We start from the raw sequence: 13,855 nt of genomic DNA, 5'->3' as shown, positions 1-13,855 counted from the left end.
CGGTAAACTAGAAACAAGGCCACTATCTCTGCTGGTTACTGGCCTGTCCGGAACCTTCATGCAACTCCTGGGGCTGGGAGCCTGCAAACTGTAGCCCAGGTTCCCGGGGGAGGCCCCGGAGGAGACCAGGTGACAGTCGTCCAAGCGTCAGGAGGGGACGGCTCCGGCAGGCGAGGCACCCCTTCTGCAGATGCAGAGCCCGGTGTGATGGCCGCAGGTGGGGACACCGGCCTCTGCTGTCCCCCACCTCCCCAGCCTCTTGCGGGAGCAGGTGTCTGTGTGACACTCGTCAGGTGGCTTGGTGCCACTTTTCCCACAGCAGCTGCCGATGCGCTCACAGTGCAAACATCAGAACACTCCCACGAGGTCGGGAAGAGGCCAGGCTCGCCCACTGCCACGCGCCGCCCGCACGAGGCAGCACGGGCCGCGTCATCAGAGAAAGAGGTGAACCGACGCGTGGATGGGAAGCGAGGGGCGGCCTCCTGTCTACCAGTGTTCTAACCACACATCTGAAAAGCCAGGAGGGCGCGAAGCTTAGCCGGCCGCTCTGCGGGGAGGAAAGAACTCGGGCCGGAACGACACCAGGGAGTGGAGACTCCGCACGGAGAAAACTGTACCCACGTCAAAAAGCAAACAGCAGAAAGGAAAAAATAAGACGCAAAAGCGTGACAGTGAAAATCCAGGGTGCTGGGGGTCCACTGAGTTGTCTCCCCCCCTGGCGTTTCTCTGCATTTTAAGACTGCACAGGGGCGCCTGGAGGGCTCAGTCGGGAGAGAGTGTGGCTCTTGATCTCGGGGTCGTGAGTTCGAGCCCCACATGGAGATGGCTTAAGTAACTAAATAGAAAAATAAAATTGCATAAAGTTTTTAAAAGAAGCTACTCTTTTCTGTGGCCTCTGAGGTCACAGTCTGTCCTGACAATTTCCTGGACACGAGGAGCCCTGGGTTCGACTGAGCCCGAGTGAGAACTGTCCTGGGCCAGGATGACTTGGCCTCATGGCCTCATCTGAGTCAGGTCCCCGGGTGCTGAGGGGACAGTCCCAGGATGCCGCAGAGCATGGCCTGCGCCCAGGCTCCTCTGTCCTCAAGCACACGGCGATAACGTGCCTGCCCCCAACTTGTCCTGGCCCCAAAGCAACCGGTCACCTCTGGATGAGGCAGACACAACCACCCGCTTGCACACAAGAGCAGTGTATGGTCCCCGGTGGCGGGAGGGCTCGGCGCTGAGGCCCTGGGGACGGATGCTGGTCCCTGAGGGCCCCTCACCGTTCGGGGCTTCGAGACGGTCCATCAACACTGCCCTCGATGTTTCCAAAAGCAGTGCCGTCTACCTGGGCTTGTGAAGGTAAAGCGGAGAGCCCCCCAAAACCTCCTGCAGGTGGGACTGAACGACCCTCCCCCCACTGCGCCCTCCCTGCTGGGGGGTCCAGGGCCCAGGCAGTCCCACCCTGGGAACCGGGTCAGGGCCAAATCTTAACCCTTGCGGACGGTCCAGGTACAAAAGGAGCAAATGCATCGATGGTTCTGCCCCTGCCCCCGCCCCCCCCCCCCCCCCACCACGTGGCACCTGCTTCTTTAATTCCAGGCTCACATTAAATCATGACTCTGACAAGCGTATTGTAATTTGAATGCGCGGTGGCTCACGTGCTCACAGGGGAGGCGCCCATGCTCCTGCCCTGCTCACGGCCTCCCTCTGATCCCACGGCCCCGAGGCAGCCTGGTTTTCCCCCAGCCCCCAGGGACACGGTTTGCCTCTGCTCAGCCGCCTCTCGCCTCGCCAACCATCCCCCGGCCGCCACCGTGTGCACAACCACGTGATGCACGGGAGCTCTCCCCCACTCTCGGGGCTGCTTGGGGATCCCGCCTGGCATCGGGCAACACGCTTCATCCCCAGCTCCGCTCTGAGCCTTCCCTTCAGGCCTCCGTGTGCCCACAGGGCCTTTGCTCATGCCCTGACCCCACGCTGCCAACCCTCCCGGGGACTGGGCTTCAGGCTTCCCCAGCACAACACCACCTCGCTGGGAATTGCCGTCGCCTCGGTTTCCCTGGAGCCTAAATGGTTGCGCACAGCTTCGGGACGGCCCCTTACATCTACACGTCGTCTCCTGCTCCTTCCTGACACACACCAGCTCGCCTGGGACCCATCCCTGCCACCCGCCCCGCGGAGAGGCGCTAGGGCCGAGCTCCAGCCCCCTCCTCACCCCCGCTCTCAGGGCCTTCCCGGGCCGTCGCTCACGCACTGCGGTCCCTCCTCGAGCCGGGGCCATTACTGAGTCCCGGCTGACATCTCTCCAGAGCTGCAGGCAAGTATTCGAGTGCAGTTTATAAAGAGCACACAGAATAACACTGGCTAAGTGGCATTTACTACCTAGACACCACTTTGAACCAACAGCAATTCACTCGAGTGTCTAGGTCGGCGGAGAGTGCACGAGGCTCTTCCCTAAACAAACAAGGGTGGAACAGGCTCCTTCTGTTTCCCAGCGAGCACGCCCCCCACGCGGAGTGAGGGTACGACGATAAACCGAGGCACACGGAACAGCCAGTTAACTGCGAACGGCGTAACGGCAGCGTGCTCGTCTGAGCTCTGAGATCCCGCGAAGTGAGAAAAGTGTCCCCAGACTACAACTTCATGGGGGGGCTGCTAAAAATAGCCACGTTAGCCCATTTTTCCTGGAACGGCTCAAACAGAAGCAACTCCTGTTGAGGCAATTTTGCAGTTGATTTTGGCCGCTCGCTGGAAGACGGGCGGTCGGTGCAGCGCTGACGTGGTCCCTCCGCGACGCAGGTGTTTATTTTGTATCACGACACGACTGCACTTGTTTCGTGACGTTCGCGGCGATATTGCTGCCGAGCCGTAAAACTTGGGGTTTCCGCATAGCCACGAGCACGGACGCGGCCGCCCCGAGAGGCAACCACAGCTCCGGTGGCTGATCATCCCGCGGTGTCTGCGGGCGCTGCTGCCCCCAAGGGTCCTGTCCCCGCGGCCGCCCCTACCCCGCACGCTGGGGCCTCGGCACGGCTCCTGACTTCAGTCCCTGGGGGGGTCCTGCTGGCGGGAGGGTTTGTGGGCACAGTGCTCACAGACACCCGACCGCAACAGGGAGGCTGCTTGTCCCTCAGGGCCCTGACACCCCGCTGGCGGTGCCTCTGTTCAAAGGCACAGCACCCACGTGGAGAGAGGCCTTCAAAGGGGCCCACGTCCATGCATAGGTGGCCACGAGCTGGGCCCGTGGCGACGGCTCTGTGTCCTACTAATCCCACAGAAGCCCCACGAGGCAGCAGCCCTGCAGCCCCATTCCCAGAGGACACTGGGGCACAGAGAGGCGACCCCGTGTGAGGTCGCACCGCCGACAGCAGGCCTGGGCCTCCAGGCAGAAAACCGGGGGCTGCGTGCACGAGTCCTCCCAGCTCTCTGCTCTAGGGGGTCTCTCGGCAAATCGGGGTGACCTCCCAACTGTGTAAGCGGCTTTGCCAAGGCCGACTTGCGAGGCAGCCCGTCTGCCGGAAGGACCCCCGGGCCCCCGGGCCCGAAACCAGGCGGTTCTCCCCTCGTGAGTCCGCATCTCTGCCGTGGATGGCTCAGGTGCGCGCGGGAACTGGAGCTCTCCTCCGAGCCGGCTGTGACACCTGTGACCCCCGCTGATGTGTGAGTCGCGTTCTCTTATCCCCATACCAGGGACTTGATTGTACCTTTACAAAACATGCTTTAAACTCCACGCCTGCCTGCGAAGGGCCAGGTGTTAACCAAGTGCTCAGGACACAAAACCGCCCAGCACCACTGCTGCCCCGGAGCCGGAGCCAGAGCCAGTCGGGGAGGCAGGTACGTGAACACAGCTCAGGACAGACGCCCCAGCCCAGGCAGCCAAGCGTTTGGTGCTTCCAGACAGACTGACAGATCCTGTGAAAGGGAGAGACAAACCTGTCGTGCACGTTAATTATTGCCCCCCGCCCCCGAACACTGTAAACAGATCTTCTAAATGTCCGTTGGAAAAGCGGTGGGGCATGAGGTTGTGTCACAGGGGTCACAGAGACACCGAACGGACAAGCAGTCCACCTGGGCACATGACACGCCAGGCCATCTCCGGGGGCAGCGAGGGCTGTGCTCCAGGCAAAAATGGGAGTGAAGTTGGAAGTCTGGCCTCCCACATCCACATCCCCGCGGTTCGTACAGGGAAATTAACCAAAACACAAGTCTTTTGGGATCTCGCCATTCGGGAAGGATACGGTTGGGATGGGCTGTCTTCCCCTGGGCGTGTTCCATGATTCCCAGAGGCTGCGGCCAGCCTAAAAGGACACATGGAGGGAATGTACCGAAACACAGTAAAGGGAATCTGTGACTGCCGGGCGTTTCCAGAAGCTCTCGGGCAGGAGGGGAGGTGGGAGGGGCTGGGACCACCTGGCAAAGTGGCAAAGGGACGGGGCGGGGGAGGGGGGGGGAGCCAGGGAGGAGCCCGGATCGTATCGCACAAGCAACTGGGAAAGTAGCCAGAGAAGCTTCGAGGCAGGAGAAAGACAGTCTGGATATGTGTTTTCCAAACATGGCTTGAGCGCGACGTGGGGGAACAGAGACCCGAGGCCCCAAAGAGGCCGGGGCTCAGGCTGGAGAGAACAGAGGAATCTGCGACACACTGAGGAGGTGCGATCAGTGAGACCCAGGGAGGGAACAAGGGCAAGGTCATTTATCCCAGGTGCTTTGGACACACAGGTGGCAGCCAGTCCGGGTGGGCCAGGGGACTGAAGGTCAGGAGGGAGTTGCGGGTGGACGTGGGACTGTAGGAGTCGCCGGCCTGACTTACAGCTGAGCTGAGTTACCACGAGCGGGACAGACGCTGTCGTCCTCAGAAAGGCCTGCTTGCAAGGCTGGCCCTCGGCTGACTTGCCCGGTAGCAGCTCCTGCCGCCGATCAGGGAGGGCGGCCCCGCTGGGCACCGACAGTATGCTTTCTGCTCAACACCTGCTCGCCTTCCGGCAGCCCAGAGTTCTGCTCTGTGCCAGGTGGAGGGCGCCCCTTTGTCAGCCCCCAGCAGACACCCCAAGCTGTCACAGTTCCTTGCTGGACGAGCACGGGCATCCTGTGTGACTGCCCTTAGAATCTCCCGCCTGCTTTTCTCCTGACTTGGCCCCAGGCGTCTCTTTCCTTTGCCAGTTTTGCTTTATACCCGTTCACAGCAAGAAATCTTCACCTTGAGTCCTACTGTGTGCCGGTCCCATGAGTTCTCCCACTAAATCACTGAACCTGGGGGTGGTCTGGAAGACCCCGACACAGAATGTGGTCAATAATTTTTCAAATAAACAAACTGGGTGAGTTCAAGTCAACTGGCTGAAAAGAATTCTAAATATATATTGACTATCCTAGACCAGTAGTTTTCAAGCCTTTTGTTTTAGTTTAACTTTTTTTTTTTTTTTTTTCACAGAGAGAGCGAGTGAGCACGAGTGGGGTTGGGGTGGAGGGAGAGGGAGAATCTTAAGCAGCCTCCGCGCCATGGAGTCCGATGCAGGGCTTGATCTCATGACTGTGAGATCATGACCTGAGCTGAAATCAAGAGTCGGCTGCTCAACCAACTGAGCCACCCAAGCCTTTTAAAACAGTAGGATTCCTATACACCTAAGTTTATGAGTGAAGCCGTTGGTATTTATTTATTTATTCTGCTTGTCGGTAAGAGCTATGAGCACAGAAACCCACCTCCTGCCCACAGTGGCATCCCAACACCTGACCCAACGCCTATACGCCTAGACTCAACTCAGTGGGATGTTTTCGTCAAATATTTTATAAATGCAGTGAAATAATTTAGGTTCAAATGCATGAAATTTACTTAATATGACACCAGCTAATGAGAATAACAAAGCTAGTCTGATGAGCCAAAGAAGAAGCCCCATGCTTGCAATTCAGAGAACCTCACATACGATAGTGAAAACCTTATGCCAACTCAGTTTCCACGTAGTTCAATTCAGGAAGCAGCACTCTTAGAAACATGCTCGTTTTCTTACCGACTTGTTGTCTGGAAGCAGGAATGTAAGCCGACCAGGAAAGGGTTGCTGGATGCCTGCTCAAACACATGCTTCTCTGTCTGCACCCAGTCAATATCCTGAAATAGAAACCAGGGTGTGTTAATGAGGCTCCCAAACACCCTTCATCCTGGAGAAGGGGGGCAAGAGAGACGTGTCTCTCACCTCTGCTTGTAAGAAGACAGTGCACACAGGAAAGGAAAATGCCCACTAAGAAATGTATCACCATCACCATCCCCACCATCCCCACCATCATCACCATGACACCTCCATCACCACATCCCTGCCTCCACCACCAGCTCCGTGCTGGCCTCTGGGTTGCAGGCTCTCCATGCACTGCCTCAAGTGCTCCCCACGGCAGCCTTGGCACGTGGGTATTACCATCTCCGCTTAAGACGCGAGGAAACAGGATGGATGCTTAAGCAGATTCCCCAGTATCCCATCCCATGGCTCGCGCCAGCTCCCGCCACAGGCTATCTGCCTCCCAGTCCACGCTGGAACTGGGGGGAAAGCTGCAAAGTCAAGTTACTCTAGAGCCACAATGATTCCACAGCACTGATTCCATTCCAACCCCAAAAGCAGAGGTAGATGAGGTTCCCAAACTTCCAGGTTAAACCTCTCCTCCTAGGGGTTGAGAAAGCGAGAGGGAGAGCAATGTGTCCAGAGCGGCGCCGCCTGTCCCTGAAGGTTTTTGCAAACAAAAGAGTGCACTCTTCAGTGGACCAACGACCATGTCGGCTTCGTCCTCCTTGGGCTCAGTCTGGAGCCCCCTCTCTCCCCCAGAAGACCCCCCGTGCACACCGGCTGCAGACCTGACGTCCATGCAGAGCGCTCCCAGCCCACCTCTCCCTGAGCTCCAGACTCGCTCGGGCGATGGGTGCTGGGTAGCCGCAGCGGGCATCTCGCACTGCAGAGGAGGCCTCCCGCAGCGCCCGACCAGCCTGGCCATCCGTGCTCCAAAGGGGCCTGGGTCCCCAGGTGCTCAGGCGAAAACCCTCGTGAGTGGCCGAGACTCTCCCCCCCGCCCCCCCGAGTCCAGCCGCCAGGGTCTCCCACTCCACTGCTGCCAGGCTCCCGAGTTTCCAGGGCCTGGAAACTTCCCCACTCGTACTCTCTGTTCTGAGTCAGAAGCCTGACATGGGGGTGGGCCAGGCGGGGGGGGGGGCCTCTTGACTCTCCTGTGCCTCCATCCCCACATCGGCTTCCCTGGGTGTCTGTGCTGCTTCTGTCTGTCTGTCTCTTTCTCTAGGACACCTCTCATTGCATTCAGGGCCCACCCACACAATCCAGGATGATCTCCCCAAGATCCTCAACCTAATTACATCTGCCAGGACCCCATTTCCAGATTCACAGGCTCCAGGGATTAGGATGCAGACGTATCTTTTCAGGGGTCGCCATTCAGCCCACTGCGGTGCCCCTACGCCTGATGTCCACAGCCCAGACTCACGGTCACGGACACCGGGGTCTCCCTCAGACGCAGACACGCACACAGGCAGCCATGTGACACGAAGTCTTGCACACACACAGACACGCCCATGACACGGGCAGACACGTAGCGACACGCCCGTGGCACACGTGGACGTGCACACACGCTCACACACATTCAGCTCCCACTCACTGACTCCCAGAGTCCCGCTCTTCTCGAGAGACCACCTAAAAGTCCCACCGCCACACCTTGGGCCACAGGGGATGATCTGAAAACGCCAAGCATGAACCAAAGCAGTAAGTCTCTCCTGACCTTTTCTTTCAATTCTACAAACTTGACCTCACACATTCCACTAACTTTCCAGGTGGCCAGGGTGCTGGGAGGGGGCGTCTGGAATCATCCTGCAGTGCTGCTGGCCAGCAGTGAAGGTGGTAGCAAGCCGCCGCTTCTCTGAGCCGCAGTCTCCTCACCTGTGAGCTTAGCACTCAAGGGCCAGTTGGGCAGTCCGTGCACTGCACGAATGCACCCTGCTGGCAGAGCAAGTAAAAGCTCCAGTTCAGCCCCCCTTCTCCCTCCAAACCACGAGTCGGGGCCCGGGCAGGCCAGCCTTCCTGGGTGCTCTGGCCCCACACGCACCGAGCCGCCTCCTGCGCTACAGGGCTGGGAGTCCCAGGACCACTGCTACCTGTGAGCCAAAGACGTGGAACCCGCACTCAAGTGCGAGGGAAAAAGACCCAACGTCCACGAAGCCAAGAGGCCCACGGAGGGAGTCACCACGGGAATGCAAAGCACACTGCCGTCTCACACCTGCCGGGACAGCAGTAATCGAAAAACAGGAAGCAGCAGTTCCTGGAAAGGGTGCGCAGAAAGCGGGAGCCTCACGCGTGGCTGGTGGGAACGGGAAATGCTGCGTCTGCCGTGGGACCGCTGCTTGGTGACTCCTCGAATAGCTAAGCACCAGGAACCCTGGCGCCCCGGCGCCCCCGCTCCCGGGAAGACCCCCAAAGGCCTGGACGCAGGGCCAGGAGCAGATGCCCGTACGTGGACACTCACGGCGGCACGAATGACAGTCGCCAAAAGGTGGAAGCAATCCCGGTCGCTACCAACAGGTGAGCACATAGACCACGTGTGGTCTGCTCACCAAACGGAGTCTTGCTCAGGCATAAGAGGCAATGCAGTTCTGACTACACGCAAGGGCCAGAGACAGGAGGCCGATGGGTGGTGCGGGGGGGCGGGCGCAACGGCCGGCGGGCGCGGGGCTTCCTTCTGGGGGTGCCAACGGCCCGGAACGAGACGGCGGGGACGAGGCACCGAGTATACACAAACGTGTACTTGGACGTGGCCGCAGCGGTGAATTTTGCTACGAGTGTCTTGCTCCCTTTGACGGGACAAAGCCCAGGAGCCCGAAGGTCCCCACGAAGGAGGCGCGAGCCCGCGCCGGCCCTCACCTCGTCGTCATGGACCAGCTCCTTCTTCACCACCTTCATGGCGTACATCTGGTCGTTCTTCTTCAGCCGCACCAGGAGCACCTTGGCGTAGCTCCCGCGCCCAATGACCCGAATCAGGTCAAAGTCCTGCAGCCCGAGCCCCTGAGATATCTTGATTCCATCCATCCCGTCGATAACCGGCTTGAGGTCCTGAGGACGAGACAGAACGTGGGAAAGGGCGGGACCCCTCCCCCCTCCCCGCGGAGGGTGACGAGTCCCTGCGCGTGGCCTGGAGCTCAGGGCACGATTCTGCTCACGGGCCGCAACTCTGTGCCCCGAAGACCACCCCAGTCCCGCCACTCCGAAAGCCCGTCATTTCTGCAGACTGTGGCCCAGTTGCCAGCCACAGGCGGCCCTCTGTGAGCACGTGGCTGACGGGGGCCGGCCTCCCCAGGACAGGCTTTCCCGGGGGCTACAGAGCAGAACTAGCTGAGATCTGCAAAGCCCCGAGTTCGGACTCCTGGAAATACACAATGAAAGAGAAAGGTGATCCGATTAAGAACAGAAGCCTCCCTCCTAAGAACTGTCTCTGGCAAGGGTATCTGTAGGGGAAGCAGGGGGTAACTAAGTGCTCCTGACTCATCCCAGACGGGGAATGACCAGCAAGGAAAGTCAGGAAGTCTGGGCGCCATTTATCAGGTACTCTGGGAGAGCTGTGGTCCCAGCAAGGCAGAGCTGTCCTGAGGTTTTGTGGACGGAGGCTGCGAACTGGAGTCTGTGTGACTTCTCCTCACTCACTGGAATCATCTGATGCCCCACCGACCGCCCAGAGCCGGCCACACACAGGGCCGAGCCGAAATTCTCAGTCCAAAGCCGGGGTGGAACACAAAAGGGCAGCAGCAGGCTTCCCGGGACAGAAGGAGTAAATCGTGACCCTGGGATTTATACTGACAAATATGTTGGTCTCAGCCCCATTCCTGGCACAGAGTTCCCAACACCCCTGGAGCTCCCTACCTCACAGAAAAGGCATTTTTTTTTTTATGTTAATGAGACAACTTTTGAGAAGCCCAGGCCACCTAAAGATGGGGGTGATTACCAACCCCTGCTTATTATAGAGCGTCAGAACTCAGCCTCACCCCCTGACCTCCGGGGAGGGGAGAGGGGCCGGGGTTGGGCCCGTTCTCCAATGGCCAAGGACTCATCAGTCACGCCCCTGTTACGAAGTCTCCACACAAGCCCAAAAGGACCACGTCTGGAGAGCTTCTGGTTGGTGACACGGGGAGCTGGCCTGGACGGAGCACGGACACCCCGCCCCCTTCCCCCAGCCCTGGCCCCGTGCACCTCCTCCATCCGGCTGTTCCTGAGCGATCTCCTCTTATCACAAACCAGGCATCCAGGAAGCAAAATATTTCCCTGAGTCCCGTGAGCCGCTTTAGCAAATTAACTGAACCCAAGGAAAGGGTCGTGGGAACCCCAATTTACAGCTGGTTGGTCAGAAGCACACGCAGGTGGCCACCGGGATGCGTGAACGGTATCTGAGCCCTTCCCTTTGGGATCTGACACTAGCTCCAGGTAGAGGGGGGTCAGAATTGTAGGACACCTGGCCAGGGTCCCCCAAGACTTGGAGAATTGCTCGGTGGTGTGGAAACGGTACAACAGACAAATCAAGGGAGGGTCTGATGCACATAAAATCCGACAAAAGTTGCAGCTCAAGAGCTGTAAGCCCTGGGCCCACTCTGCTCTCTGGACAGAGAGGGGGCACTGGGGAGACTGAGCCCGCAGCAGGTGTTGCCACATCTGCGCCCCAAAGAGCCTCTGGGGGATTCATAAAAGGACATGCCCCAGCAAGACTGAGCCATGACAGGCCAGCAGCCTGTTTTCTGCAGGCAGGTTCTGGGCCGGCGCCCACCCACTCCTCAACTGCCCCCCAACACACTGACTTCGCCACACTGCATACCCCGTCCCCCAAAGCCAGAGGCCCCGTGCCCCACGCGGGCAGTGCCACCATCCTGCTGCTTCCTGAGGTACCAATTTCCCAGTGACGGGAACGCCTGTCCTGTGACAGGAGACAGGAGAAAACGCAACGTTTGAACCTTAGGAGTGAGGGGAGAACAACTCACTAGCAAATTCGGCAAGAATCTATCAATCTACCTCTGACCCTGGACCGCCCAGCCATAAACACGCCCGAAACAGGACAAAGGGCAAGAACAATCCAGGGTGATTCCTCCACGTGGACCCCGGGAGACAATAAAAAGCTAGCGACCCCACCCGCCAGGGACCAGCTCTCCCTCCTTTTCTCAAAGCCGAAGAGCATGGGGGCTCCCTTGTGGGGGCGGGGATGGCCTGTGCCACCCTGGACCGATGCGGAAAGAGCCCCGCCACTGACTGGTGTCGTGGAAAGCTTCCTGTGTGTGCCAGGAGTGATCATTACCCAAACTGGACAGAAGAGGATTCTGAGGTCAGAGAGGTCCCCTGACCCAGGCTCACACCAGCCCGCGGCCTGGGCTCACACAGGCCTGGCCAATGACACCTCATCCCCCGGTTCCCCGTCGCTGAGAGAACCATGCAGTGAATGCTGCACCCTCACGCCTGCGACTGAGCAGTGGCTCCTGTCAGCCGCACACGCTCGCTCTCTGTCCACCTAATGCTCTGGAGATCCCTTCTGCGCGAAATGCTAGAACCTCCGTGGGACTCCATCCTGAAGCCCTGAGTGAACATCACCCTAGATGTCCGCAGACCACTCCCTCGCTTACGGTGAGGTTAGACAGGTTAGCATTCCCAAGCCTGTCTAGTTCCTATTTAAATTTCCGTAACTGCCCCAGAAACGAGCTAGTGAACTTATAAAAAAAAATTGGAAACACTAACGAGCCATCTCATTTACTCACCTCAGAATCATCTTTAATGTTGTCATGTTTCCGGCTTGAAGAAATATAAGCAACTAGTGAAGAGAGAAAGAAAAAACAGGGCATTCTAGGCATTGTCAGGAATGTAGCCTGACACACAGGGGAACCCAGGGCCCCTCGATCCTCTGGAGACACCGGTGGCCCAGGCCAAATCTGCAGCATTCAGGGCGAATCACGGAGTGGCCACAGCTGACCGCACAGTCATAAGAAAATGCAGCTTCCTGGTCCCACCCAGACCTGCTGACTCTACACCTCTGTGGGTGGAGCCCGGGAACCTGCATTTGTGACACATGTTCTCAGCGATTCATGTGGAAGTAACTTCAAGAAGACTGTGGTATTTAGCTTTCCAGACACTGTTCTTAGAGTGTGCAGATGGACAGGTGGGCAGGCGGGCAGAAGAGGGGATGGTGGATGGGTGGATGGATGGATGGTGGATGGATAGATGGATGGATGGGTAGGTGGGTGGATGGATGGATGGATGGACGGACAGAAGGAAGGAAGGAAGGAAGGAAGGATGGATGGATGGATGGATGGATGGATGGATGGATGGATGGATGGATGGGTGGATGGATAAATGGATGGATGGATAGATGGATAGATGGATAGGTGGGTGGGTGGACTGATGGACTGATGGATAGTTGGATGGATGGAAGGATGGGTGGATGGATGGGTGGTGGATGGATGGTGGGTGGGTGGGTGGACAGATGAGTGGATGGATGGATGGATGGATGGATGGACTGATGGATGGTTGGATGGATGGACGGAGGGATGGATGGAAGGATGGATGGACAGAAGGATGGACGGATGGATAAGTGGATGGATAGGTGGGGGGGGTGGATGGATGGATGGGATGGATGGTGAGTGGATAGATGAGTGGACAGGTAGACAGATGAATAGGTAGGTGGATGGGCAGATGGACAGATAAGTGGATGGATGGTTGGATGGGTAGGTAGGTGGGTGGGTGGGTGAGTGTGTGGGTTGTTGTCTGCTTTGTGTGAGCTGTTGTGCTAAATGCTTTATCTTCTGTGGTCTCATTTCATCCTTCAAGGACTCTCAGGGTGCAGAGCTCACATTCACCACTCGAGGGCAGGGACTCTTCGAAGCTCTCATAATAATCCACAGACTTTGGGAGCTCAGAGCTAAGCTATCAGTCCAACTAGTATTCAAAATCATTCTCCGAATGCTTCTTACTATTAAACAAAAGTCTCTCCCCCACCCAAACCCCCACGAAATCCTACAGAAACTCAAGAACCACCTTGACAGCAGGCCTTTCCACGGATGGAGACCAGCTCAACGCAGCAGCCTGCCCAGGGTGGGTGCCACCGTAAACAACTTCTAGAACTCCCACGGTCGGTGCCGAGGGAAAACGCCCACCCCGACTCCTATGGCAGCCACTCACAGAGATGTGCGTGCCCACAGAAGGCCACCCCACCCTGCCATCTCTGCCCAGGATGAGGGAAGGCCCTGGGGACATCCCCAGCCCCGCAGTGAGGTGTGGTCAGAATGGCGGGCAAGCAGGGATTCCGGGCCGGAGAGCCCGGGCTCCACGAATGGGAAGAAAGCAGCCCCTACTTCCATCGGTGTTCTCAGAAGGAAGGTCCACGTTGTCCTTGTCGTCTACTGCAGGTTCTTGGGAAGGCATGACAGAATCCTGGGAAGACATGAGCATTACAAAGTGACCGGTCAGGTGTCACAGTGTAGCTTCTGCAGATACCCTGTGACTTTCTAGGATCACCTCTTCTGGTATACACATTGTAGCGTGTGTGACAATACGTGTTACACAAGTGTACCTGGTAACATTGTTGCCCTGGAGGTGGAGAGACCCACATAGAAATTTCCTGATTCCACAGGCAGGGTGATCACTCAGCACCTCACACTGTGACCTTTCCAGCAGGTGCTTTAAAAAGCAGGGCATCTGTTCATAGTGCTTGGTAATCTCCCTTGTCCCCACGGCTGCATCAGAGTCCCAGGAGGCTGAGGTCACCCCTGCCACAGCCCCCTATTGGCGGACACCGGGCTCCAGGCATTGGCATCGTTCGGCCCCCGACTGACTACATCTGTGGGGCTGGCCTCGTTTCTTAGGCCGACGCGGAC

At 58.1% G+C, this 13,855-nt stretch overlaps 1 protein-coding gene across 1 annotated transcript in view; it reads right to left on the bottom strand.

Moving 5' to 3' along the window:
• The window catches only part of PRKCZ (protein kinase C zeta), a 96,009-nt gene that overhangs the window by 13,845 nt on the left and 68,309 nt on the right, over positions 1-13,855 (bottom strand). The window contains exons 7-10 of the mRNA XM_042996387.1: positions 13,334-13,412; positions 11,744-11,796; positions 8,880-9,068; positions 5,988-6,085 (exon numbers count right to left, since the gene is read on the bottom strand). Coding sequence (XP_042852321.1) covers positions 5,988-6,085; positions 8,880-9,068; positions 11,744-11,796; positions 13,334-13,412 — 419 coding nt within the window. The remainder of the gene's footprint in view (positions 1-5,987; positions 6,086-8,879; positions 9,069-11,743; positions 11,797-13,333; positions 13,413-13,855) is intronic.

Source organism: Panthera tigris, chromosome C1 (assembly GCF_018350195.1).
Source record: "Panthera tigris isolate Pti1 chromosome C1, P.tigris_Pti1_mat1.1, whole genome shotgun sequence".
NCBI lineage: Eukaryota > Metazoa > Chordata > Mammalia > Carnivora > Felidae > Panthera > Panthera tigris.
This window is presented reverse-complemented; position numbering and strand designations above follow the sequence as displayed.